The 24,052-nt window shown below is 41.7% G+C and overlaps 1 protein-coding gene across 3 annotated transcripts in view; it reads right to left on the reverse strand.

Annotated features, from left to right (window-relative positions):
- Positions 1 to 23,366, reverse strand: part of POLE4 (DNA polymerase epsilon 4, accessory subunit) — a 95,820-nt gene extending 72,454 nt beyond the window's left edge. Inside the window, exons 1-4 of one of the 3 annotated variants that reach the window (XM_047745467.1) lie at positions 23,099 to 23,360; positions 22,493 to 22,577; positions 21,782 to 21,823; positions 13,027 to 13,349 (exon numbers count right to left, since the gene is read on the reverse strand). In XM_047745467.1, the coding sequence (XP_047601423.1) occupies positions 13,336 to 13,349; positions 21,782 to 21,823; positions 22,493 to 22,577; positions 23,099 to 23,305 (348 nt within the window). In that variant the 5' untranslated portion in view covers positions 23,306 to 23,360 and the 3' untranslated portion in view covers positions 13,027 to 13,335. Of the gene's footprint in view, positions 1 to 13,026; positions 13,350 to 19,315; positions 19,369 to 21,781; positions 21,824 to 22,492; positions 22,578 to 23,098 lie in introns of those variants that run through there. The other 2 variants (XM_047745466.1, XM_047745465.1) reach the window with 2 other exon arrangements.
- Positions 23,367 to 24,052: the final 686 nt, after the last annotated feature.

The following is a 24,052-nucleotide window of genomic DNA, read 5'->3' on the forward strand; positions in this document are numbered from 1 at the left end:
ACAGACTTAAAAAAAGGCACATGGGTGTGCTGGGAGGGTAAGGGAAGATCTCTAAGACAGAGTACTAGGTAAAAAGTAAAGGGCACAATTGTGGGTATGATATGGCCCTATCTGTGGAGGCTTTTGGGATTTGAGGGGATAGGGGTTGTTTTTTTGGATGGAGCCAGAGTCAGTTGGAATAGGGTGCATGAGGAAAGTAAGTTAATTCTTTCCCACCACTTCTGCCTAAACTCACACAGTGGATTTCTTCTTACTCTGCTCTTCTCGAGCCACTGCTAGATCATCGAAAAGCCACCAGTCACATTCACTTCTAAGGAAAACCTCATTTTGAAAATTTAACAATCCATTCAGTGTAAAACTTCTTCCTTGTCAGGCCCAGCTGGTTGTCTGCAGGTGGGTGCTGTTGGGAGTGGGGGTGAATTTGATTATTTCCCTTCCCCTCATCTCACCTCTCCAAACCACCACTGGCTACAGCTACTGCATCGCAGCCTGGGATGCAGGGGAAGAGGGTCTACAGTGAGAGGGTGGTTTCCACAGCTGGTACAGAGGCTCAGGAGACAGTTCCTTTGAGTGTGACAGAGACAGAGTTTCCGATGCTGGTTTTATAGAAAGCTGTTATGGGTTTTGATTTTTCTTTTTCTCCCCTCCTTTTTGGAGCATCTCTCACCGGGGACCCATGGGTGTGGAGCCCTTGAACAGGAGCTGCATCTTGTCTGGCTCTGGAAAACCCTTCCCTCTCACAGACTCGTTCTATTGGGATCACGTGGTCCCACCAGAAAAGCCTCCAGGGTGGGACCCAAGACAACCCCAGGCTGCTCCCCAAACACACCTGTACCCCCAAAACATGCATCTTTGTCCCACAGCTACTGAAAATGCATCTCAACTGGAGCATAGCTACCCCTCTTCACTCAATGCCCTGGTAGACAGTTTCAAATTAGCCTTCGCACCATCTCCAGGGAGAAATACCTTTCTTTCTAATAAATGGCAGGCAATGAGTCCAGCTCCCTGGGAGATGGTCTTGAAGCCTTGTTCACTTGACCAAGCACACTGACAACACTCTCCAAAGAAATCTCTCAGCCTCTACACCCTCTACTCTTATTGTCCAGCGGGAGAGTTGCTGAAGCAGCCAGTGTTCTCTTGTGATCTCTTAGCACGACCTACAAAGGCAGTTAAACTACCGCAAACACAAGGCATCTATGGTGGTGTTGCAGGCTTTTGGGTCTCACTCAAAAGGGAGAAAGAGAGCCATTTCAAGATCTTTTAGCATGTGCATATACCCATGCATTTTTTTTTTAATGTTCTGGAAGGATTATACAATAAATAATCCACAGTAATCAACTGGGGGTGAATTAGGGGACCAGGATGAGAGGGAAATTTACATTTCATTGTATCTGCTTTTATATTTTTAATAATTTTTATGTTGTTAAATATTACTTTTCAAACTAAACAAAAATCTAGTTGATACATTTTAAAATATGAAGGAGATTTGTACACATCAAGATCAAAAAGACTCCTGTGATAAAATGATAAGTGAAACACCAAACAGTTACAAAGTATATAGAAGAAATGATCTCATTTATAATAGCAATCAAAGAGACAATATAAGACATGACCAAAATCTGAAAGAAGCAGACTTTCAAATTCTAGTGAGGGATATAAAAGAATAATTGAATAAATGGAAAAGTATATTCTGTTCTCAAAAGACTCAATAATTTAAAGATGTCAGTTCTTCCTAAATTAAACTATAAATTTATATGATCTCAGTAAAAATGCCAATAGCTTTTGGGCCCAGGCAAGCTGATTATAAAGTTCATATAAAAAATAACAGTGAAATCAGACCAGGAAAACTCTTTTAGACCCAGCAGATAGCAGAACATTTTGTAGGTGTCCTGGTAATTAAATCATTTGGGAGACTCCTGAGCAAATATAGTCATTGAACCACCACCAAAGGTGAAATAATAAACAAATGTGTAAACTGAAAATCCAAAGAGAATGGTAGGAACAAGGGAAACTATAAACTGGGTAGGCCTTTATGGAGTAGAGGGAGTTAAAAATGAGAAGGGTTTGCCCCTACAGACCCTGGTAAAGCCTCAGGACACAGAGGAACAATCTTGAGGAAAACGGAAATCAGGCAAAGGGCTGAAAACATGCAGCTTGGTTGAAAGTCTATTTACAGGAAGGTTAGCATCCCCTGGGTCTCTTCCCCAGCCTGCCAAGATAAGGAATGTCCCTAATCTCCCACCAGATGCCATTGATTTATTCTCTAGGAAAACTGAAGTTGAAAATGAAAATGATTTTCATCTAGCTGACCATCTAGTCTATACCCAGCGAAACTATCAAGTCAACATGAGGCTAGAATAAAGATATTTTAAGACATGCAAGGACTCAGGGAACTGAGGAAGTGCCTGTGATATTGTGACTTATAATGAGAAAATATGTGTTTTGTTTTCATCTCTGTTCCTGGCACAGAGTTCCTAAGACCCTTAGAATTTCCTGAATGAAAGCAGGATCTTTGTTCTAGTGAGGGCACTCTTAGTGAGCTGCTGGATGAGAGCTGGTCACCAGAAAGACCAAGCCATGATTAGAAGCTTGGAATTTTCAGCCCCATCCTCCTTCTCCAGAGGTGGGGGAGCTGGGAATAGAGTTAATAATTGATCGGGCCTATGTGAGAAGCCTGTGTAAAATCTCAATAGTAGGGGTTCTGAGACTTTCCAGGCAGGTAAACACATCGACACACAGGAGGGTAACACACAGGACCCTCCCAGACCGTGTCCCATGCATCTTTTCATCTAGCTGTTCATCTGCATACTTCATCATATCCTTTAATAAACTGGCAAACATAAGTGTTTCCCTGAGTTCTGTGAGCCACTCTAACAACTTAGTCAGACCTGAGGAAGGGTCATGGGGACCTCAGATTTATAGCTGATCATCGTCAGAAGCACAAGACCTGGGCTTGTGATTGGCATCTGAAGTAGGAGGCAGTTTGGTGACTGAGCCCCCAACCTGTGGGATTTGACATGATTTCATGGTAGATAGTGTCAGAATTGGAGGACACCCAGCTGGTGCTGGAGAAATGCTTGACGGTACCTCACGCACACCTCCCCGTGTGGGACATGAGAAGGGCTCCGAGTGTGCTAGTATGTGAGAGGGAAGAAGACACATGCGGGGGGAAGGACTGAGGATTTTCCTCAAACAAGGCCTCTCAGGCTTTCCTGAGCACGGGAACTACCTGATCATCTTATTAAACTGTACGTTCTGATTCAGAAGGTCCAAGAGTCCACATTCCTGTCAGATCCTTGTGATATTGGTGCTGCGGGTCCCTGGACCATATTTTAACAAGATACCACAGTAGCAGTAGTACCAAAGTGTGGCCAAGGGACTTCAGGGACCCCTCAGAGCATTTTAGGGATCACTGAGGTCTTTGTTTTTCCAACTACATCTGTGTTGAGACCAGATTTTCTTCATATGCTTCAACTATGAGCATCTAGCTGTCTTCTACCAAGCCAGACATCAAAGAAATTTTCAAAAACTATAAAACAAGGGCTCTCTTCTCAGTAATCATTATTTAAAAAAAAAAAAAACTATGTTTTCATAAAGAATGTTCTTATATTAGTTATGCAGTGTTTTTTATCACTGTTATTTTGAAATGAACTAATAAACATTTTAAAGATCTCTCCGTGGGCACCTGGATGGCTCAGTTGTTAAGTATCTGCCTTTGGCTCAGATCACAATCCTGGGGTTTTGGCTTAGGTCATGATCCCTGGGTCCTGGGATCAAGTCCTGCAATGGCCTCCTTAATCAACAGGGAGCCTGATTCTCCCTCTGCCTATGGCTCCCCCTGCTTGTGCACACTCTCTCTCTTTCTCTGACAAATAAAATATTTTTTAAAAATAAAGATCTCTCAGCTTTAGCTTCTAACATGGTAAATATTGATAGGTATAACCACACTGATGAATGTTCTTTTGGGCCCCCAATAAGTTTTAAGAGCATCAAAGTCTCCTGAGACCACTACATTTGAGAACAGCTACACTAGAGAATATGTTCTAGGAGGAAGACAAGAGCTCTAGGAAATGGGGACCCCAACACAAGGAAGATGAGAGGAAGCCCATGATGAGAGCTGTACTACATTTTTCTTGCTGATGTACCAAATTACCACAACTTTCATGGCTTAAAGTAACACAAGTTCGATATCGCCCAGTTCCTACAGAAGTCCGAGCACAGTGTGGCTTAGCTGGCTCTCTGCTCAGATCCTCATAGGCCAAAATCAAACCTTGCAGGATGCATTTCTTTCTGGAAGGACTCTGCTTCCAAGGTTACTGAAGCTGTTGGCAGAGTTCAGTTCCATCTGGTTGCAGGACTGAGGCCCCTGGCTCTTTAGGTTCAGTCTCAGCTTCCAGACCACCCTCAGAGACCATTCCTTGGCTCCTGGCTTCCATCCCTCACCTTGAGAGCCTGCAACAGCAAGGCAAATCCGTCACGCTTCTAATCTCTCTGACCTCCCTGTGGCCCATCTTTCCTGCCACATCTCTTTCTCTGACCCCTCTTCCGTTTTTTTTTTTGTTTTTTTTTTTTTTTTTTTTTTTTTTTTTAGATTTTATTTATTTGCCAGCCAGAGAGAGGGAGACCAAGAGAGAGAGAGAGAGCACAAGCAGGGGGAACAGCAGGCAGAGGGAAAGGTAGAAGCAGACTCCACTGAGCAGGGAACCTGATGCGGGATCCTGACTTGAGCTGAAGGCAGATGCTTACCCAACTGAGCCACCCAAGTGGCTTTTAAGGGCTCATGTGGCTACATTGGGCCCACCAGGATAATCTCCTTATGTTAAGGTCAGCCGATTAGTGACCTTAATAATACCTGCGAAGTCCCCCAAAGTAGTACCTTGAGTCGTGTTTGCCTGAATAACCTGTGCATGGGAATCTTGGGGACCTTCTTTACAGTTCCGCCTACCACAACAGTGAAGGGAAAGTTCCAGATGACATCAGGTAGCTGGTCTAGGCCCCAACCTTTCCAGATTGGAACAGGAAGATAGAGAAATATAAAATAAAGAAACAAATATGTTTGAGCATATGAAAAATTTTAAAGAAAGTCATGATACATAAATGTTACAGTGTCTGGATAAACTTAGTAAGAAACTTGTAGATAGCTAGGCAAATGAAAAAGCAAAATGCTTATTACTACAAAAGAAAATGAGGAATTCAAAAAGAAAAGAGTCTCAATAAATAAATAAAATCTTAAAAAAAAAAAAATTAACATAGAAGGGACGCCTGAGTGGCTCAGTTGGTTAAGCAGCTGCCTTCGGCTCAGGTCATGATCCCAGCGTCCTGGGATCGAGTCCCACATCGGGCTCCTTGCTCAGCGGGAGCCTGCTTCTCCATCTGCCTCTGCCTGCCACTCTGTCTGCCTGTGCTCACTCTGACAAATAAATAAATAAAATCTTTAAAAAAAAAATTAACAAAAAGAAAAGAGTCTCAAGCATCACAAACCTCTTGGCATGGCAGTGAACAATTTTTTGCACACTCATAATACTATAAGCACTGTCTATTGACTTAACAACAACAAAAATATGTAATTATGATGGGAGAGAAAGAAGGGGAAAAGGTAGAAAGGACGTCAATTGATACATTTTTAAAAATTGTTTAGAAATATGGAAATAAATACTAAAGAGAGAAACTAGAATCACTGTGAGTGGCTGTCTCTGAGGCTGTCTCTGTCTCAGAGCTGGAAGGGTGTGGATGGGCACAGCTGCTTCTCATTAGAAGTCTATCCCTACCCTCCACTCTTCACCCTTCTCAGACCTCCTCTGAGCCCCAGCAAGCTAGCCTTGCTGTTCCTTGCCCCTAATTCTGCTTCAACTCAGCTAATGGGAGTAACTGCAGAGATAAAATTGTGGAAGGAGGGCAGAGGATCCTGCAAACTCCCCCTCTGAAGGGTGTTTCTGAGCAAAGGATCCAATTTCTCCACCAAGCTTTGGCTCTCACCAGCTCTCATGAAATGTCCCCTCCCCTACCCCCTTCAGGCCTAGGGATGGTGACAGTTTCTCAAAGACCCTTGTGCCCTTTAATCCTGCCCATACCTCTGAAAACTGTCCCTTTACTAAAGTTTCTTGAACTTCCTGAGGGTCTTTGTTTTCCACCAGGACCTGACTGATATGAACACTTTATTGTGTGACTTTTTAAAATTTTGTACATGACCACATAATATTCTAAAAAAAAAAAAAAAAAAAAAAAAAATGGGCCGTTTTTTAAAAAACTGCCGAAGTCATGAATAACAAATCTGAAGATCTGACACAGATTGAAAAAGACAAAAAAGGCATGAAAACTAGATAAAAGGAATGATCCTGAATTGCATCTGGATGGGAAAAAATGACGATGAAAATTACCTTACAGGACATTACTAAGACGACTGACAGAATTTAAATAAATCCATAGATCAGATAATACCATTGCAGCAATGTTAAATTTCCTGATGTTTGTCATTGTCTCACGGGAGGTTTCATGTCTGCAATCTACTCTTGAATGGCTCCCAATAAAAATTATACAATACTGGGGCGCCTGGGTGGCTCAGTGGGTTAAGCCGCTGCCTTCAGCTCAGGTCATGATCTCAGAGTCCTGGGATCGAGCCCCCCATGGGGCTCTCTGCTCAGCAGGGAGCCTGCTTCCTCCTCTCTCTCTGCCTGCCTCTCTGCCTGCTTGTGATCTCTCTGTCAAATAAATTAAAAAATAAAATCTTTAAAAAAAAAATTATACAATACTAACATGTAATAAAGAGAGTGATAAAGCAAATGTGAATCCAGATGAAGGGAATATAGCTCTTTGTACTAACCTCATAACCCGAGTCTGAAGGCACTTCAGAATGTAAGCTTCCAAAAACATAGATGGGTTCTTTTGACAAAAGCTTTAAATACACAATTTGGAACTAGTACACAAATAGGTCAGTGGAACAGCACAGAGAATCTGCAAATACACCTATCCAAACACATATGAGAGGTCACACATTAAAAGGGTGGCGTTTCAAAACACCGTGTGCTGAGGGTGGGGACGGGGATGGATTATTTTTTACATGGCATCTGGAAAACTGAGTAGCCATCCAGAAAAGAAGGAATGATGGTTCCCAAGTCCCTCGATGGACCAAATGCCAGATGGATCAAAAACTCGGGCACTAAAAGAAGACAGAAACTACTAGAAGAAAAACCATGAGAGGAGAAGACATAGCAGGAGGCAGAGGCCACCTTCCTAGGAGACAGCGTGCAGACGCCTGCAGGTCCCGTGCCTTTGCAGCCGGCGGCTGGCTCCCACCAAGCCACAGTCAGTGCCCTGTCAGGGCCTCTGCACAGAGAATGAAGGATTGGAAGAGCAGAGAGAGGCAGCATTTCGTGGTAGGGGCAGCTCCAGCAGCAGTGAGAGGCGCTGATGGAGGTGGTCGGGCCCAGCGGAGGAGTTGTGGCTCAGGGGACAGCCACTTGTCCCCAACAGATCTGCCCTGCAGGGGTCTCTGACTGTGATGCTAGTCATCCAGCTTCCCATTCTTCTCACTTTCCAAGCTTGCTTCTTCAGCCTCTCATCAATTCTATGAGCTACTTGACATTAAATTCCTTTTCTGTTTAAAATCACTCAGTTTTATTTCTGTTGCTTACAACTTAGAACGTTAATGGCACACACACACACACACACACACACACACACACACACTTATAAATGGTGTGTGTGTCCATATATATATCCTATATATCACAGATGTACTATATTATATGGTTTGGTTTTTCCCTTTTTTGCCTTAAGATCACATATGCATGAACGAGCATGCATACAAAATTGGCAGGCGAGCACAGCAAACTGGCCAGAGTGGACCCCTACAGGGACGGGGAGCTCAATGGTGGAGCTGGACTAAAGGGAATGAGACTTTTGAATTGATCATCTGTGTTGTTAAGGGTTTTGTTTTGTTTTGTTTTATCGTAATCATAGATTTACATACACTTTTTTAAACTATAAATATTTTAACACAATTTTTTGTGTTAATATAATTATATAAAATATAAATAACTTAACACAATTTTTTCAAACAAATCTTTTACCTGTCTTATACCAGAGTCAGAGTGGGGGCACTGAGGCCAGAACAGAGTGGCAGGCAGACGCCATCCCTCCTCACAGAGCAGGCCGTCTAACGGGAACACAGACAGGGTACCAAGCACTGATTCCAACAGTGTGATGAGCCTTAAGATGGGGAGAGATGGGCCCTGTGAGAGCCATAGAGGAAGGGCACCCACTGTCACCTAGAGGAAAGCCAGGAAAAGTTTCCTAGCCATCCACATTGGGCCAGCAAACAGAGAGAAGAGGATGAGCAGAAATGTACAGCAGGTAGAGGGAACAGTACCCACTGAGCCACAGAAACCACGGCTCCCTCAGAAAATGAGGTGGCTGGAGCCAAGGAGGGCAGGGAGGAGCACAGAGGGACAGGCAAGGTGGATCAGCACAAAGACCTCATGAAGACCTTGTAAAGTCTACCTAAGCAGCTAGGACCCTACCCTGAGGGCCAATAGTCACAGAGGCTTCCAAGCAGAAGAGCTGGTCAGACCTGGCTTTTGGCATGATCAGCCCTAGGATTTCCCCTCTAGTTTACATCCACTGTAACAACTCTTATTATCAGTGGAGCACACCTGCAGTTTCCTCTTGTCTTCCAGAATACTGGGCAGGCTTTTCTTAGTGTCACCTGGAGGAGAACCATCCAACCATCCCAGCCTGTGACCCCTGGCTCCCCCTGCCAGCCTCAGCAGGCACCTGCCTCAGGGCTGATTATACCATCATTCCTGAACCACTAGCTATATAAAGTGATGAAATCAAAGCTCAGATAAATCTAGGCCCTTTCCAGAAACTTAACACAGAGGAAGCCCCTTGTGAAATCCTCTGAGGGGAGGACTGTTCAGCCACTCAAGGCCCCGTAGTTTGCATTCCTGAACCTTAGGGCACACCACCATCAATACCTCACTCATCTTTAAAAAAAAAAAAAAAAAAAAAAAAAAAAATATATATATATATATATATATATATATATATATATATATAATTTATCTTAGAGAGTGAGAGAGAGGTATCAGGAGCAGGGGAGGAGGGGTAGAGGGAGACGCGGTCTCCCTGCTCAGCAAGGAGCCCAATGTGGACTCAATCCCAGGACCCTGGGATCATGACCTGGGCTGAAGGCAGACGCTTAATGACTGAGCCACCTAGGCACCCTCACTCATCCTTATCAGCACAAATACTGATCTGCTGGCACCTGCTGGCATATTTGCTCTCCTCTCCTGTCTCCCAGTGCCACCCCGGCTTAGGGTTTCCTCTTGTCCTATGTCTAAGTGTCTGCTATTAGGCCACGGTCTGTATCTTATGCTCTGAGCTTGAGAGTTTCCCAGGACAATGAGTTCTTCGGGATTTTCTCTCCCCAACTGTTATGTCTGACATTTTTCTCTATTAGGACACACTTCTGACTTACAGACCTTTTCACATTTACAAAGTGCTTCATGAAATAACTGATTCATGTTATCCACAGTTAAGGATGACAATTAGTGAAAAGACAATTTGGTTTCTTGCTCTTAGTGGTACCATACAGCCACAGTGGCATGAGGAGGATCCCCGAAATTATCCCTAAGATTTTCAGCCAGCATTTACCTGGTGAGTATTTTACTATTCCAAAGCACCAAAGGCGCAAAGTTTCTTTTTGCAGGTAAGGCAAATAAGCAATACAGTTGCCCATCATTTTGAAATACAGTTTCAGTATCTTGCTCTGAAAGGGCACATTTCTTTAAAATGCACTGAGAGTCTTTAGTAAGTTCATTAACTTTAGTGTAATTTAAAAAGCCAAACTTTGATCTCCGCTTTGTGCCACTCTGAAGTGACATCCCTGAAATGAGGACAGATGATTTCTACAACTCTCTCTGCCCAGAGGAGGCCTGGTCGGTCTCTATTTATCATCTCTAATAAGGTAGAGATGTGCTAATTAGCAGCGCCTCAAGAAAACACCATGAAATGATGGGCGCAGACACATTTGTAAAAGCATGTCTTTCTCCACTCACTGTACTAGACTCAATTAGGGAGCAAAAAGCAAAAGGGGCTTGTTGTCTGTCTTGGGTAACAGCTCCCTGGCATCTCTAAAGAGGTCCTTCACATTGACATTACTAAGTTCAGTGACGATGTCTCAGGCTAAGAAACCTGGGATTGTCAGCACATCAAAATGAATCTTTTCCTCAGAAGCAGACTCTTATTAATGAAGCTTGATGACTGATATGGAGACACATCTGTTTATGGTATTTCCCTCATGTGTGCTTGGTGGAGCCCTCATTTCTTATTTAGAGCTTTTGTTACCATAGGTGAGCGACGTTTGGAATAAAAACGGCTTCACAGCTCAGTAGCATTGCTGAAGACACTAGTTGGCGAAAGCTTTCATAATAATACCTAGTGTTGACTTAGTACTATGTGCCCCACACAGTGCTGAGGGCTTTACTACAACTATTCTGTGACCCTCCTTACGGAATAGCGACTGTTATTGTCACCAAGGCTTAAAAATGTTATTGCGCCCACAGTTCCACAGTTTAGAGTTCCATGGAGAAGATGCTGTGGCTGAGACTTCTGGCTATTTACATGAAGTAAAGTAAAGAATTTATACTCCTAAAGCCAATATTACACTATGTGTTAACCAACTATAATTTAAACAAAAACTTGAAACAAAATAAATTTTTAAAGTAAAAAAATTACAATTAGGTTTAGCTCCACATTTCAACTGCTCAGTGGCTACTGTGGCAGGTGGCTACATTACAGCTACATGTGGCTACACGTGGACAGAGAATATTTCCATCACCACAGCAAGTTCTCTTGGACAGTACAATATAGAAGGCAATGACAAAACGGTAACATGGAAGGAGCCCAGATCCCACAGTGACCCCACGGACAATGGGAGTTGGATGGGACTACAGTGCTGGAAGGCACCTGATGGGACAGGCTGACACAACTTATCAGTGGGACCGTAGGACTCTGAGCACTGGCTAAGTTTCAAGCTACCCTACCTAGCAACTTGTCTCTGGAACTCCTTCTTCTCTTTCATGACTAACCAGTGCCCTCTACTGACTGGTACACTCTTCTTCATATATTTGATCAGATCTAGTTGAGTCTGGGAGCAATTCAGCCTCTGAAATGTTTGACTTAGAGGTTCTACTTTCAGGGGCCAATGTTCCTAGCTTATTTCCAAATTCCTGGGGCGATCTACCATCGCTCACATACTGGAGCTTATCATTATAAGCAAAGGGCTTTAATCTTACACTTCTATGCAGAGCCTCACACTTGTTTCCGTCACGTTTCAGCAGATCTTGCAAACAGGAACAACACGTTTCTGAGGTTCAAGCAACCTGCAGTCAAAGAGCAGCGAGAATTCTGTATTGCGATGGATACACTGCTTAGAAAGAGTCTGGAGGCTTCTGGGCCAGAATCCATAGGGAAAGTGTAATGGTCATTTCTCAGGAAACTCAGAGTTAATCCCTAAAATTGTCACAGCCTCAACCTGATCTAGCAGAACAGAACACATCCAGGAAGTGGTGGTCTAAGGGTGGCTGCCTTCACCAAGGGCTCGGGGAGTCAGCCTCCCCCTGCTGCTTTTAGCCCAGGAATGTAGGAACCTCTGGACTCCTAGGCCACCTGAAGGCTTTATGCCAGCATTTCAAACCACTTTTTACCAGACATGGCTACTTTATAAATGATGAATCAATTCAACAGACACCCATGAGAGGCCCATGAACCAGGCACCATGGATTATGAGGATTGTACAGACAAGGAGTGTTGATACACTAGAGATCACACTGAATAGATCAACCAACAGCTTTGCTGACAGTTATCACTGAGGCCCTTCTTTGGTTTTGAATCTTTCTCCACACTGTTGTGTCCAGTCCTTTCCTTGATGACCTTCACCAGATGACCTACAAAATCTGGTACTCCCCTCTTACTTCTTAAAGAGTGGTAGTTGTTATTTTCCTTGACTTCCTTTCTAATCTAGACTTTCTACATTCATACTTTACTGCCCTCTGCCCTCCTGTAGATCAGTAGTCTGTGGACAAGTGGTAGGAAGGAAATTACTTGGGGAAATTTATTTGAAAAAACTAAGAGATTCTTGGGGCTCCACCCTCTGAGATTCTAATTTATTAGGCCTGGGGTAGCAAGGTCCAGAAATGGGCATTTCAAACAATGGCCACAGATGAATCTGAAAAATGGTCAAGTGTTTCAGTCAGTTTCCTGGTGCTCTCCTTAACCACTACTTTCCTAAGTACTTTGCCTCCCTCTTGCTAGATCACCCAGACCTTCCCTTAAAAAACAAAATTTAGCCAGGACCTAAGGGGGGAGGCTGGGAGTTTTTGTTTAATGGCTACAGTTGCAGTTTCAGAAGATGAAAAATGTTCTGGAGATGGATGACAGTGACAATTGCATAGTAATGTGAATGTACTTGATGCCATAGAACTGTACACTTAAAAATAATTAAAACAGTAAATGTTAGGTTATATATGTTTTACCACAATTTAAAAGTAAAGGAATGAGTACTTCTACATGCTGTAACATAAACAAACCCTGAAAACATTACCTAAGTGAAAGACACCAGATACATAATACGACAGATCTTATGATTCCATTAATATGGAGATATTTTCAAATTAACTGTGGTAGTGTTGCACATATCTGTGAATACACTAAAATACATTAAAAACTATTGAAATGTACACTTTAAATGGGTGAATTGTATAGTATGTGCATTATATCTCAATAAAGTTATTAAAATTTAACTGATTTTAAATCTAGGATCACATTTATTTAAACTTCTAAAAACCTTAAGTGACAATCCCATAAATTCTGAAATCACATTCTGGTGACATTGGGAAAAAGCATATAAATCAAAGGACTGGGGTTTAGAACAGCTGGCAAGAAAGATCAGATGGTCTGTGACTGGGCATGGTGGCTCTCCAGTATCATGGCAAGGACAAAGGCAAGATTATAAAACACACTAGGTTGAAACTGATCAGAGACCTTTATTATGGTCCTCATCATTCATTAGGCAACCTACACAAATCATTTTCTTTTCCTCTGCCTCAACAGAGGCTGCATCCAAGCCTGAAATGGAAGACATAGTAGTGGAAGACCTTGTAAAGAAAAGCTAACAGGTGAGATCTCTGCTTATCCCAGTTTAGATGATGGCAGAACAGGAAAAGCATGTAAGTACAATATTCCAAATAGTCTGTTCTTCAAGGCAGAGGCCTGCAGGAGAGGGGCTGGCCAGAGGATGCAGGTGAAAGCTCACAGAACTGCCGAGCTCAGCCATCAATCCAAAGTTCCTAAAAAAAAAAACAAAAACAAAAACAAAAACAAAAAAAACAAAGAGCAACAAATAAAGCAAGGTGCCTCAAGAACTGGATAAGTTTAACAGACTGGGCAAAGTTCAAGGGGAAACTGCATTGGTACTGGCAGTTCTCTAAGACCAAAATACTCATTTTGAGGAATAGCCATCCAAAAGATCTCAGAGGATAAACATGTCACTATGGAAATTGGGCAGCTGGGAATTAAGCATACTGGTCCAGAGTTAGAATTAGAGGTAGGAAAGGGGCAAAGAGGTTGCCATGTTAGTTAATGAGCACTTGAGAATTCCATACAAAGTATGATACAAAATAAAAATGAGATTAAGTCTTCTAAGCAAAAAGTTTATAATCTTCTGAGAAAGTTCCAGATCAAGATGGGAGACTGAGCCCACAAGTTTGTATGTCCTCCCATCCAAGATTCCATTCAAAAGAAAATAAGGTTTTAAAAAGTATAAGTAAAAATGGGGCCCATCAGCAATTAAGAGATTTCATCAAAAAGCAGAATAACAGAAATCTGATTGAAGTATGTTTATAAATAGAGCAGGGAAAAAACATAAGAATAGAATGAACAGAAGGAGCAGCAGAGGTGGGAGCCCATCTGCCCAAGAGACTCATGGACAGTCTCCAGGCAGATGCATACACCAGGAAGGACAGAAAGCAGCACAGGCTAGAAAGGATTAATGACTTAAGGGTCTACATGAGAAACAGTTGGCCCCACTTCCCTACATCCCTTCCAGCCTGTAGCATTACCAGAAGGACAAACATTTAAAGCTAAATGGAAAAAAAATCAGATGGCTCTCTTCTAATAAACTAAATAAATTATCTGCAGAACTGGAGAAGCCTCTGAAATGCTACCGCCCCACAGTAAGGCGTTCAGGGCCCCAGCATAACATCTGGTCCCACCTCTGCCCACCCTCAAGTCCCAGTGCCAAGCAAAAAAAAACCACCTTCCCATGTATATACAGCTTCCAAACAGCCTTCTTACTCCCTCAATCCTAAACAGAATGAAAATTACTGGGCAAACTGCAAAATGAAAGGAAAAACTAAAATTCATTTAAAAAAAAAAACCCTAGAATAAAACAGATAATGCAGAGAAAAGAACAAATAAGAAAACAAAGCAAAAATACCTCTAAGTTAAAAAAAAAAAAAAGAAACAGCTTCCTCTTGTGATAAAGGCCAAGTTCCCACTAAAATCAAATGATAAAGCTGATTGAAATATTTTTTAAAAGAAAATCCTTCAAGCACTGAAAGCATCAATAAAAGTGAAATCCAAGATCTAGAGAAAGCAAGAACACAAAGTAAACCCAGCCTCCAAATCTGCTTTTGCCCTGAGGTCATTTGCCAGTCCAAAAGACAGAGCTGAGGGGCGCCTGGGTGGCTCAGTGGATTAAGCCGCTGCCTTCGGCTCAGGTCATGATCTCAGGGTCCTGGGATCGAGTCCCACATCGGGCTCTCTGCTCAGCAGGGTGCCTGCTTCCCTCTCTCTCTCTGCCTGCCTCTCCATCTACTTGTGATCTCTCTCTGTCAAATAAAATCTTTAAAAAAAAAAAAAAAAAAAAAAAACAAAAGACAGAGCTGAGAAATTTTAGCTGAGTCAAATCTAAGACTCTGCCCAAGTGGGAAGGTCAGATTTTTTAAAAAGTGTAGTCCCAAAAGGTTATACCCCCAGAGTAAAGCTAGATTAGAATTAAATCAGCCCCCTCACAGACTTAAGTCAGGGTTCACATATATTAATTAACACAGTGAACCAAGAATCCTCAAGTCTTCGATTAGGATTAAAGAGATCCTGAATTTGGATTAAGGAGATCCTGAATTTACACACTCCCCTAGGTGCCTTGCAGCAGCAAATGAAAATCTTTGGAGAAACATTTCATCATACAGGCCTCAAACTAACCAACAAATAATTTTTTCAAGTACAATGACCAACACACCAAGATAACTAAGTATAAAGAGGAAAAAAGACCATGAAGCAATATCAACGGAACAAGTCAGGAAAAAAAAATAAAATAAGCAGCCTCAAGAGACTGTGGCTATTAGACTGGACAGAGACTATAAAACAATTGCATTTACTTTGCTTAAAGAAAAAAAAGACAAGCTTCAAAACATATGGAGCGAATACAATAACAAGGGACAAAACAGATTTGAAAATTAAGCAAATGGAATTCACAGAACTGAAGATACAAAAACAAAAGCAAACTAAGAAATCAATAGGAAAATTTAAAGGAGACAAGACCATGAGAGAAATAATTAAGCTAGATCAGAAAAAAACTACACAGAATGCAGCATGGAGAGGCAAAATTATGACTGTGCTTTAATATACATTCAATGGGAATTCTAATGAGAAAGAAGAGAAAAAGAACAAAGCAGAGCCATTATCTGAAAAGATACTAGCTGACACTTCTCCAAAACAGATAAAAGATATTAATCCATAGATTTAAGAAGCCTAAGCAGACCAGAAAGGGAAATATGCACGTAGATACATCCAAGAGAAACTACAGAGAAATCAAAGACAAATACAAAATCTTAAAAGTAACCAAAAAATGGGGCACCTGGGTGGCTCAGTTGGTTAAGCATCTGCCTTCAGCTCAGGTCATGATCCTGGAGACCCAGGATTTAGTAAGTCTGCTTCTCCCTCTGACCTTCTCCCCTCTCCTCTCATGCTCTCTCTCTCTCACACACACACTCTCTCTCAAATAAATAAATAAAATCTTTAAAAGTTACCAAAAAAGGACAAATTAGCTTCAAAAGATTAACAGATTAACAGTGATTTCTCAACAGAAACAATGGGAGCCAAAAAATAGAATGAGAGCTTCAACATGATAAATAACTTTCCACCTAAAATTCTATATTTAGCAAGACACCTTTTTTAAAGACTTTATTTAATTTATTTATTTATTTGACAGAGAGATCACAAGAGGGCAGAGAGGCAGGCAGAGGGAGAGGGGGAAGCAGGCTCCCCACTGAGAAAGGAGCCCGATGTGGGGCTCGATCCCAGGACCCTGAGATCATGACCCGAGCCGAAAGCAGACGCCTGACCAACTGAGCCACTCAGGCACCCCAGCAAGATGCCTTTAACAATGAAAAAAAAAAAAAAAAAAGGCTTTTTTATACCACCGCCCCCACCCCCGCAAAAACACAGTCAGCTACCAGCAGACCCATACTAAAGGAGTTCTAAAGGATTTACTTCAGAAAGAAAGAAAACGATCACAAATGGAAAGCAGAAATATAAAAAGGGCAAAGATAGTATAAATATGTGGATAAATTCACATATCCTTGCTTATATAATACAGCAGTAACAGTGCCTTATGTGGATTGACAAAAACAAAACAAAAATGCATGACAATAATAGCAAGTATGGGGAAGAAGGCCTTGTACAGAGTTAATAGCTCTAAGATCCTATTTTTTTGAGGACAACTATAAAGGTACTACTTTTGGGCTCTGATAAAATAAGGATGCATACAGTAACTGGTAAAGTAACAATTAAAAGAATAAAGTATATAATTTCCTGAGGGAGGAAAAAAATGAAATAATTACACTTAAAAAGGGCAAAAATTTGGAAGAAAAAATGAAACATATAAGAGGACAAATTGGAAGACAAAATAATATAGATTTAAACCCATATATATTACTAATTACATTAAACATAAATGAACAATGTGCTCCTGTTAAAGAAAAAAAGACTGTAAGCCTAAATTCTAAAAAATAACCCAATTATCTTCTGTTTACAGACATGGACAGGTAAAAATAGAAAGATTAAAAAAAATACATACCATGCAAATACTAACAAAGAAAGCTGGTAAGTTTTAAAAGTATTAGACAAGGTGCCTCAGTGGAGTAGGCAGTGTGTCAGTCTCATAAAAGTATTAGAAAAAGTAGTCTTTAAGGCAAAAAGCACCATCAGAAGTAACAATGGTTAACTTATAAAAAGTCTCAAACACTTAACTACTAATAGCCTACTGTTGACCAGAAGTCTTACCAATAACATAGCCAATTACACATATCTTATATGTTATATGTATTACATACTGTACTATTACAATAAAGTAACCTAGAAAAAAGAAAATATTAAGAAAATATGGGGAAAAATATGTTTACATGCTATACTGTAAAAAATCCCCACATATCCACACAGTTCAAACCTGTGCTGTTTGGGACACCTGGTTGGCTCAGTCAGTAGGGTATATGACTTTCTTTCTTCCTTCCTTCCTTTTTTTTTAAGGGTTTTCTTTAGAGAAAGAGTGGGCAAGTGAGTGGGGGGCACGGGGGGAGTGGTATCTCAAGCCCCTTGCAGGGCTCAGATCTTACAGCCCTGAGATCATGACCTGAATTGAAATCAAGAGTTGGGCACTTCACAGACTGAGCCACCCAGGCGCCCCAAACATGCGACTTAGCCCAACACTGGGCACGGAGCCTACTTGAAAGAAAAAAAAAAACAGCCCACTTGGGGCACCTGGCTGGCTCAATCAAAAGAGCATGCACTTCTGAACTTGAGCTCATGAGTTTGAGTCCCATAGTGGGTATAGAGATTACTATAAAAAATAATAGTAAAATTTAAAAAACAAAAAACCTGTGCTGTTCAAGGGTCAGCTATATTATGAAGAACTTTATGCCAACAAATCTGAAAATTTAGATAAATGTAAAATTCCTAGAAAAACCATAACTCAAGGGGGGGAAACAGGACAGGACTGCCTCAAAAAATAAAAGAAAATCAGAATGGTCCCAGTATCATCCAAAAAAATTTAATCAATCAGAAATCTTCCCACAAGGAAAATTCTACCCCAGATGACTTCACTGGTGAATTCTACCATTCAAATAAGAAATAATGGGGTGCCTGAGTAGCTCAGCCAGTTAAGCATCTGCCTTCAGCTTAGGTCATGATCCCTGAGTCCTGGGAGCAAGCCGGCATCAGGCTCAGCAGGGAGTCTGATACACAGAAAAGTCAACTGTAGTTTTACGAAAGACAAGAAAACTAAAAAAATTTTAGCATATAGGAGAATGACTTCATGACCTTGGGGCAGGGAAAAAAATCTTAAACAGGAAACAAATAGCATTACCTATAAAGAAAAAATTAATACATTTGACTATGTTTAACTGAGAACTGGTTTATCAATAGATTCCCTAAAAGGTGAAAAGACAAGTCATAAACCCGGAAAAGATATTTGCTTCCCATATGATGAAAAAGATTCACATTCAGAAAAAATAAAAAACAAAAAGCATACACACATACACACACACATATAATCACAGATACAGTTATAAATCAGTAAGGAAAAGGACAAAATATCCAAGATAAAAATAAGACACCACCCCACCTCAGAAAATGGACATGCATATGAAAAGATGTCACCAGAAATAAGGGCAATGCAAAATAAAAGTACTATGCAATTATCATTAACATCCCTACCAGACTGGCAAAAATTAAATACCAAGTGTTGGTGAGAATGAGGAGTAATGTGAATTATCATATACTCTAGGTAGAAATGTGAATCAGGTATGCAGGAAGTTCAGCAATATCTACAAAAGAGGGAGATATACATATCCTATGCCCCAGCAATTTTATCCACACACATATGCACACACCCCTAAAGAAATATGTGTAAGAATGTTCATAGTCATGAGGGAACAGAAGGCAAGCTGAGGACAAAGCATCAATAGTGCATTGTTTGTAATAGAAAAAAAAAGTTATCCAAATATCCACATTAAAGTGGTTCAACTGTAATACTGTCACACAATATTATGTCATACAGCACAGAAAACAAGAGATATGTGCAACCACACAGATATCTCATAAATGCGTTAACCTAAAGAAAACAGCCCCAGGACAGAAGATGATCAATGAATATATACAGTGTCTGATTACATTTTTAGGAAGTTCAAAAAAATACTAAACCAAATCAACTGTTTAAGGATTCATGCATATGTGGTAAAACTATAAAGAAAATCAAGTAATTAGCAAAAAGTCAGGATACTGTTATGTCAGGAAAGGGGATGGAAAGATCTACCATGGAAAAAGAATATATATGGAGTTTCTGGGGGCTGACACTATTCTATCTCTTGACCTAGCTAGCGGTTGCAATGGTGTTCGTTTTGTTATTTATTGACTTTACATTTATCTGTGTTCATAAGGAAAGGCTTAGAAAAAAATATACATAAACTCATCTGCATAAAATATCTGGAAAATTACACAAGAGACTAATTAACAGTTGCCTGCAGGGAAGGCACCTCTATGAGAGATGAAAGGATAAAAGAGGTAAAGGAAGTTCTCCATGTTTGGAGAACTGTTCACAGTACTTTTTTTCAACTACTACACTCAACTGATATGTAAAGCATGGGAGATTTAGCTAGGATAACACGATACATTATCAGTCTTCACAATGTCAAAGTATAGTAGAGATGACACCAAGTAAAAGCTAGAAGTTGGTTAAAAAATGTGAAGGGAACGGATGGGTCCACTAATAGTCATACCTTCCAAAGTGGGGAGTTAACAAAAAAAAAAAAAAAAAAAAAAAGATATTTTAGTATGTTATATAAATTGTAAAAGTAATAAAGGAACTAAAAATAATGATATAACTTCCAAAAATCAGAAAGGAAGGATTTATGGAGCAGTATAGGTTACCTAAGTCTTCATTTATCACAGCAAGAAGTTAATAGATAATATCTGGAGTTGAAAAATCAAGGATGAATCATATTATTTAGAAATGTAAGTCACCACCTGAAAGCTAAAAACAAAAACAACGAAAGAATGTGGAGCAGCAGCTGTCTTTCATTATAAGCCATTAGATAACTGATTTTCAAACATGGATATATACTGCCTTGATAAAAAAAGAAAAAAATAATTTTCTACTTAGAGCATATACATCTAAGGACATGAGAACATTTACTTTACCAGGTACAAAATATAATACTGACTGAATCTGCAATGGCTAAAATGGCCAAAATACAGGTCTACTAATGTAGGCAGAGCAGATTAATGTAATTACTGAGATTATTGGATCAAAAGATGAGTGAATACATCCACCACTCAATAAGTGACCATTTATTAAAAATCCAAGCTAAGTACAATGCCATGGTGGAGACCAGAGTAGAAAACTACCTGAATTCTCCACTTCTATTCCTGGCACCTTCCAATTCATTATCCATAGGTCTGCAGTGTTAAGTCTTTAAAATGCAAATCTGATTGTATACCCTTTGAAAAGCTGGTAATTAAAAATGAGGAGGTACAGTAGGCTCCAAACAAGTTTGGAGAACTGATGGGAAGTCAGTCACAAGAAGTTGCCTTCCTCAGGGAAGCAATTAACAAGTTCTTTTTAAGAAAAATGAGTAAGCAGAAAAGGGTTAAGAAAGATCTACAAATTGAGGGTGCCTGGGTGGCTCAGTGGGTTAAGCCTCTGCCTTCGGCTCAGGTCCTGGGATTGAGTCCCGCATCAGGCTCTCTGCTCCGCAGGGAGCCTGCTTCCTCCTCCTCTCTCTCTCTCTCTCTCTGCCTACTTGTGATCTCTCTGTCAAATAAATAAATAAAATCTGTTTAAGAAAAAAAAGATCTACAAATTGAAAGAATACTCAATAATCTAGACTTAAAGCTAGCCATGGGAATGTATCTTCAAACGCTTTTAAAAGAAATGTATCAAAAGAGTGAGAGGCCCAGGCTGATATACAGAACAAACGAGTAAAAATAGTGAAATAAATATATCCAGAAAGGATTCCTGAAGGTAATGAGGCTTGAAGGAGATAATGAGAATGCCCCGGTATTGTAAAGGTGAGAACGAACTGAAAGTGCATGGCTCTCTCATATTCAATCAGAATATGTGCAGGGAAAAATAAGCTGATTAGATTTAGGAATTATCAGAGAAACAGATATCCATCCGAGAAAAGATAGCTAAAATAAAGTATCTCAAATATTTTTTCCTTCAATGACAAGATTTAGTACATGAGTTAACCCAAAGTTCTTAAGAACAAACAGACACAGGCAATTACACAATCTCCAGTGGCAAAATAATGACTTTATACAGATTGCTGAAGAAGAAAAAAGAGCAAGAAGCAACCCTTTAAATGTTGGCAATTGTTTCTGATCTCTAGCATTATGATGAAGGGAAGATTATATATAGCATTATATGAGGGGAATGGTGATCAAAGTAGGAAACTTCTTAATCCACCTAACCCCACCAGGATCTTTATATACCCTCTCATTTTTTATAATTAGCAATTTTCAGGGAAAAGTTCTAGTTACCCATGAGAATCAGAATTGCTAAGTCTCACTAGATTTAATATTAGTTTTTCTCAACTTAATAGAAAGTAGACAGAAAGAATTATCCCTAAGAAGAACCAGGTAGCAGTTTTATAAGGTTTTGAACTCAGATCACGGGACATGGAAGAGACAGGTGGAAATGATTACCGATTGACAGAGAACTCACCTTCCAGAAAAGCAAATTCATCCACAGCTTCTATTGCATTATCTGAAACACACAGTAAAAGGACACTTGACTAATTCTGGTCATTTGGACATCAACCCCTTTAAAAAACCACAACCCACATAAAAAAAGGGCATGACGCTTTATGCAAATAAGAGCATTTATAAACTTTGTCCCTTGCTGTCATGAGGTCCATTTCTACTCCACCACCAAATCTTACATATCAGCTGTCTCTCTATAAAAGTAGGAAAACTCTAGGTAAACCCTGTTCCGTGGGGGGGAACCTTTTTGCTCTGAAAGCCATCAAAGAAGAATCTAGCAAAATAGAAGGGAAAGCAGGATTAAGGTATACAAAACCTTACGCAGGCACAGGGGTTACCAACTAAAGAGGCAGAAATCAAACTCCGGATTTCTAGGGGAAAAAGAAGTGTCAAGCCTGGTACAACATGGCAAAAGGTATAAAGTGGTCTAGTTAGCTTTAGCAACACTTAGACTCCCTTTATTACCTACCCCACCACCTCTCCAGCCACTCAAAAGCATAGAACTCTAAAAGCTAGGTCTTTCTCTCACTGTGGCAGTCCAACAGAAGACATGAGGAGAGACCCTGTGGCACCTCTGACCTTATAGTGATGGCTTCTCCAGCAGTGAGAGGGAAACCTCCCCCAGCCCTCCCTTCTTTACCCGCAGATACCGAATACCACAATGACACTCTACCCAAATCTCTCCTCTGGAGGGTTTTCCTTTTTCCTTGTTGAGCACAGCAGTAGGCATCTTTTGCAATGGTCTCCACAAACAGTTCCTATGAGGGGAACAAGGAGAATTGAATCAATGGGTTCTAGCACAATTCTTGTGAGCACTTCTATTTGAGTGGTGGGAAGGGAGTAAGGGCTACTCTGGAGAGGTTTTCAGTCCGGGACTTCATGAGCATCTATTATTCCCTTTCCCCCTACTCTGGTAGCCCAAGACACGTCCCTCCCTCACTTGTAGATCCCCACTCATTCACTTGACACTCTTACAAGTTAAGTTAGACACTCGAAATGCAACTTGAAGTCGTTGTCCAAAGCCCTTATGACGAGGCAGGTGTGTTCCGTCTTTCTCCTAGTCTTCCCTCCGACACTTAGGTCTCGGAATCTGACCCCGGCACCTCACTCACCTCCTTACCCCCAGTCCAGCCCTCTCCTCCTTCCTCGCTTTCCAGCCTCCCCAAGCCGCCCCAGTCGCCGCTACGCTACGCCCCGCCCCCCGAAAGCTACCCGAGGCCCCGCCCCTGGCCTCCACTCCGCCCCGCAACCCCGTGTGGCCCTGACGCTCCTGCCGCACCGCGGCTCGTGCCAGAATGAAGATGGCTTCCTGTCCCGCGAGGGTTACGTCGGGGTCGGCCTTCACCAAAGCCTTCACTCGCGCTAAAGGCAGCCTCGAGAGACGAGCACCGGGCATGCTCGTCGGGGCTTGGGGCTGCGGAGCAGCCGCCTCCCCGCTGGGCCCCTCCTCCTCCCGGGGCGTCCCGCTCCCAGCCGCCGCCGCCATCCGGGCCCCGAGCGTGCTGCGCGCGGCCGCCGACTGTGCGCGCGCAAGCGACGCCAGCCCCTTTCCCGCGCGCGCTGGGGGCCACGCCCCCAATGGGCGCGTGGCTCCGCCCTTTACGTGGCTGGACGCTCCCGGGACTCCGGGAGGGCGGAGACCGGCTCAAGGCGTGGTGGCTCGGAGTATACTGTGCGGTTAGGCTCGCGTATACTCTTCTTCCCGGTCCTGGTGAGCGCCGTCAGGCCTAGTTGACGCCGGGCACTGTCCTTCAGTGATTGAATGTGGTTGAGCCGAGCTATTGCCTGGAGGAGCTCGTCGGTCTGGAGAAACCCAAGACCCGACCTTCAAGAGAGTCTCAGTCAAGTGATAAGCGAGTGACAGAGAGGACTGAGAAGGTCAGGGGCCCGTGCGAGGCCCGGGTGTCCCCGGGAGGTCCAGCCTGCGGAAAACAGGGTACCGAGAGGGGTGTGAAATCTGGACCAGGGCTGAAGAGAACAAGATGCCCTCGAAGGAGGTAGGACCTTGGCAAGCAGAGATCAAAGAATTTCAGTCCTGACAGGAAACCACAAATAAAAATCGTAGAGGTCACAAGCCGTCCACGCTTGTTCAGTCGCGAGTTGCACCAGAGCGTTGGCTCTCAAACTTTGGGTTCGCAGGCTCCCTTTACGGTCTTAGAAATTACTGAGGACCCCGAAGAGCTTTGGTTTCTGTGGTTGTATCTGTATTTATTGTATTCGAAATTAAAAGCTT

This window comes from Lutra lutra, chromosome 9 (assembly GCF_902655055.1).
Source record: "Lutra lutra chromosome 9, mLutLut1.2, whole genome shotgun sequence".
Lineage (NCBI taxonomy): Eukaryota > Metazoa > Chordata > Mammalia > Carnivora > Mustelidae > Lutra > Lutra lutra.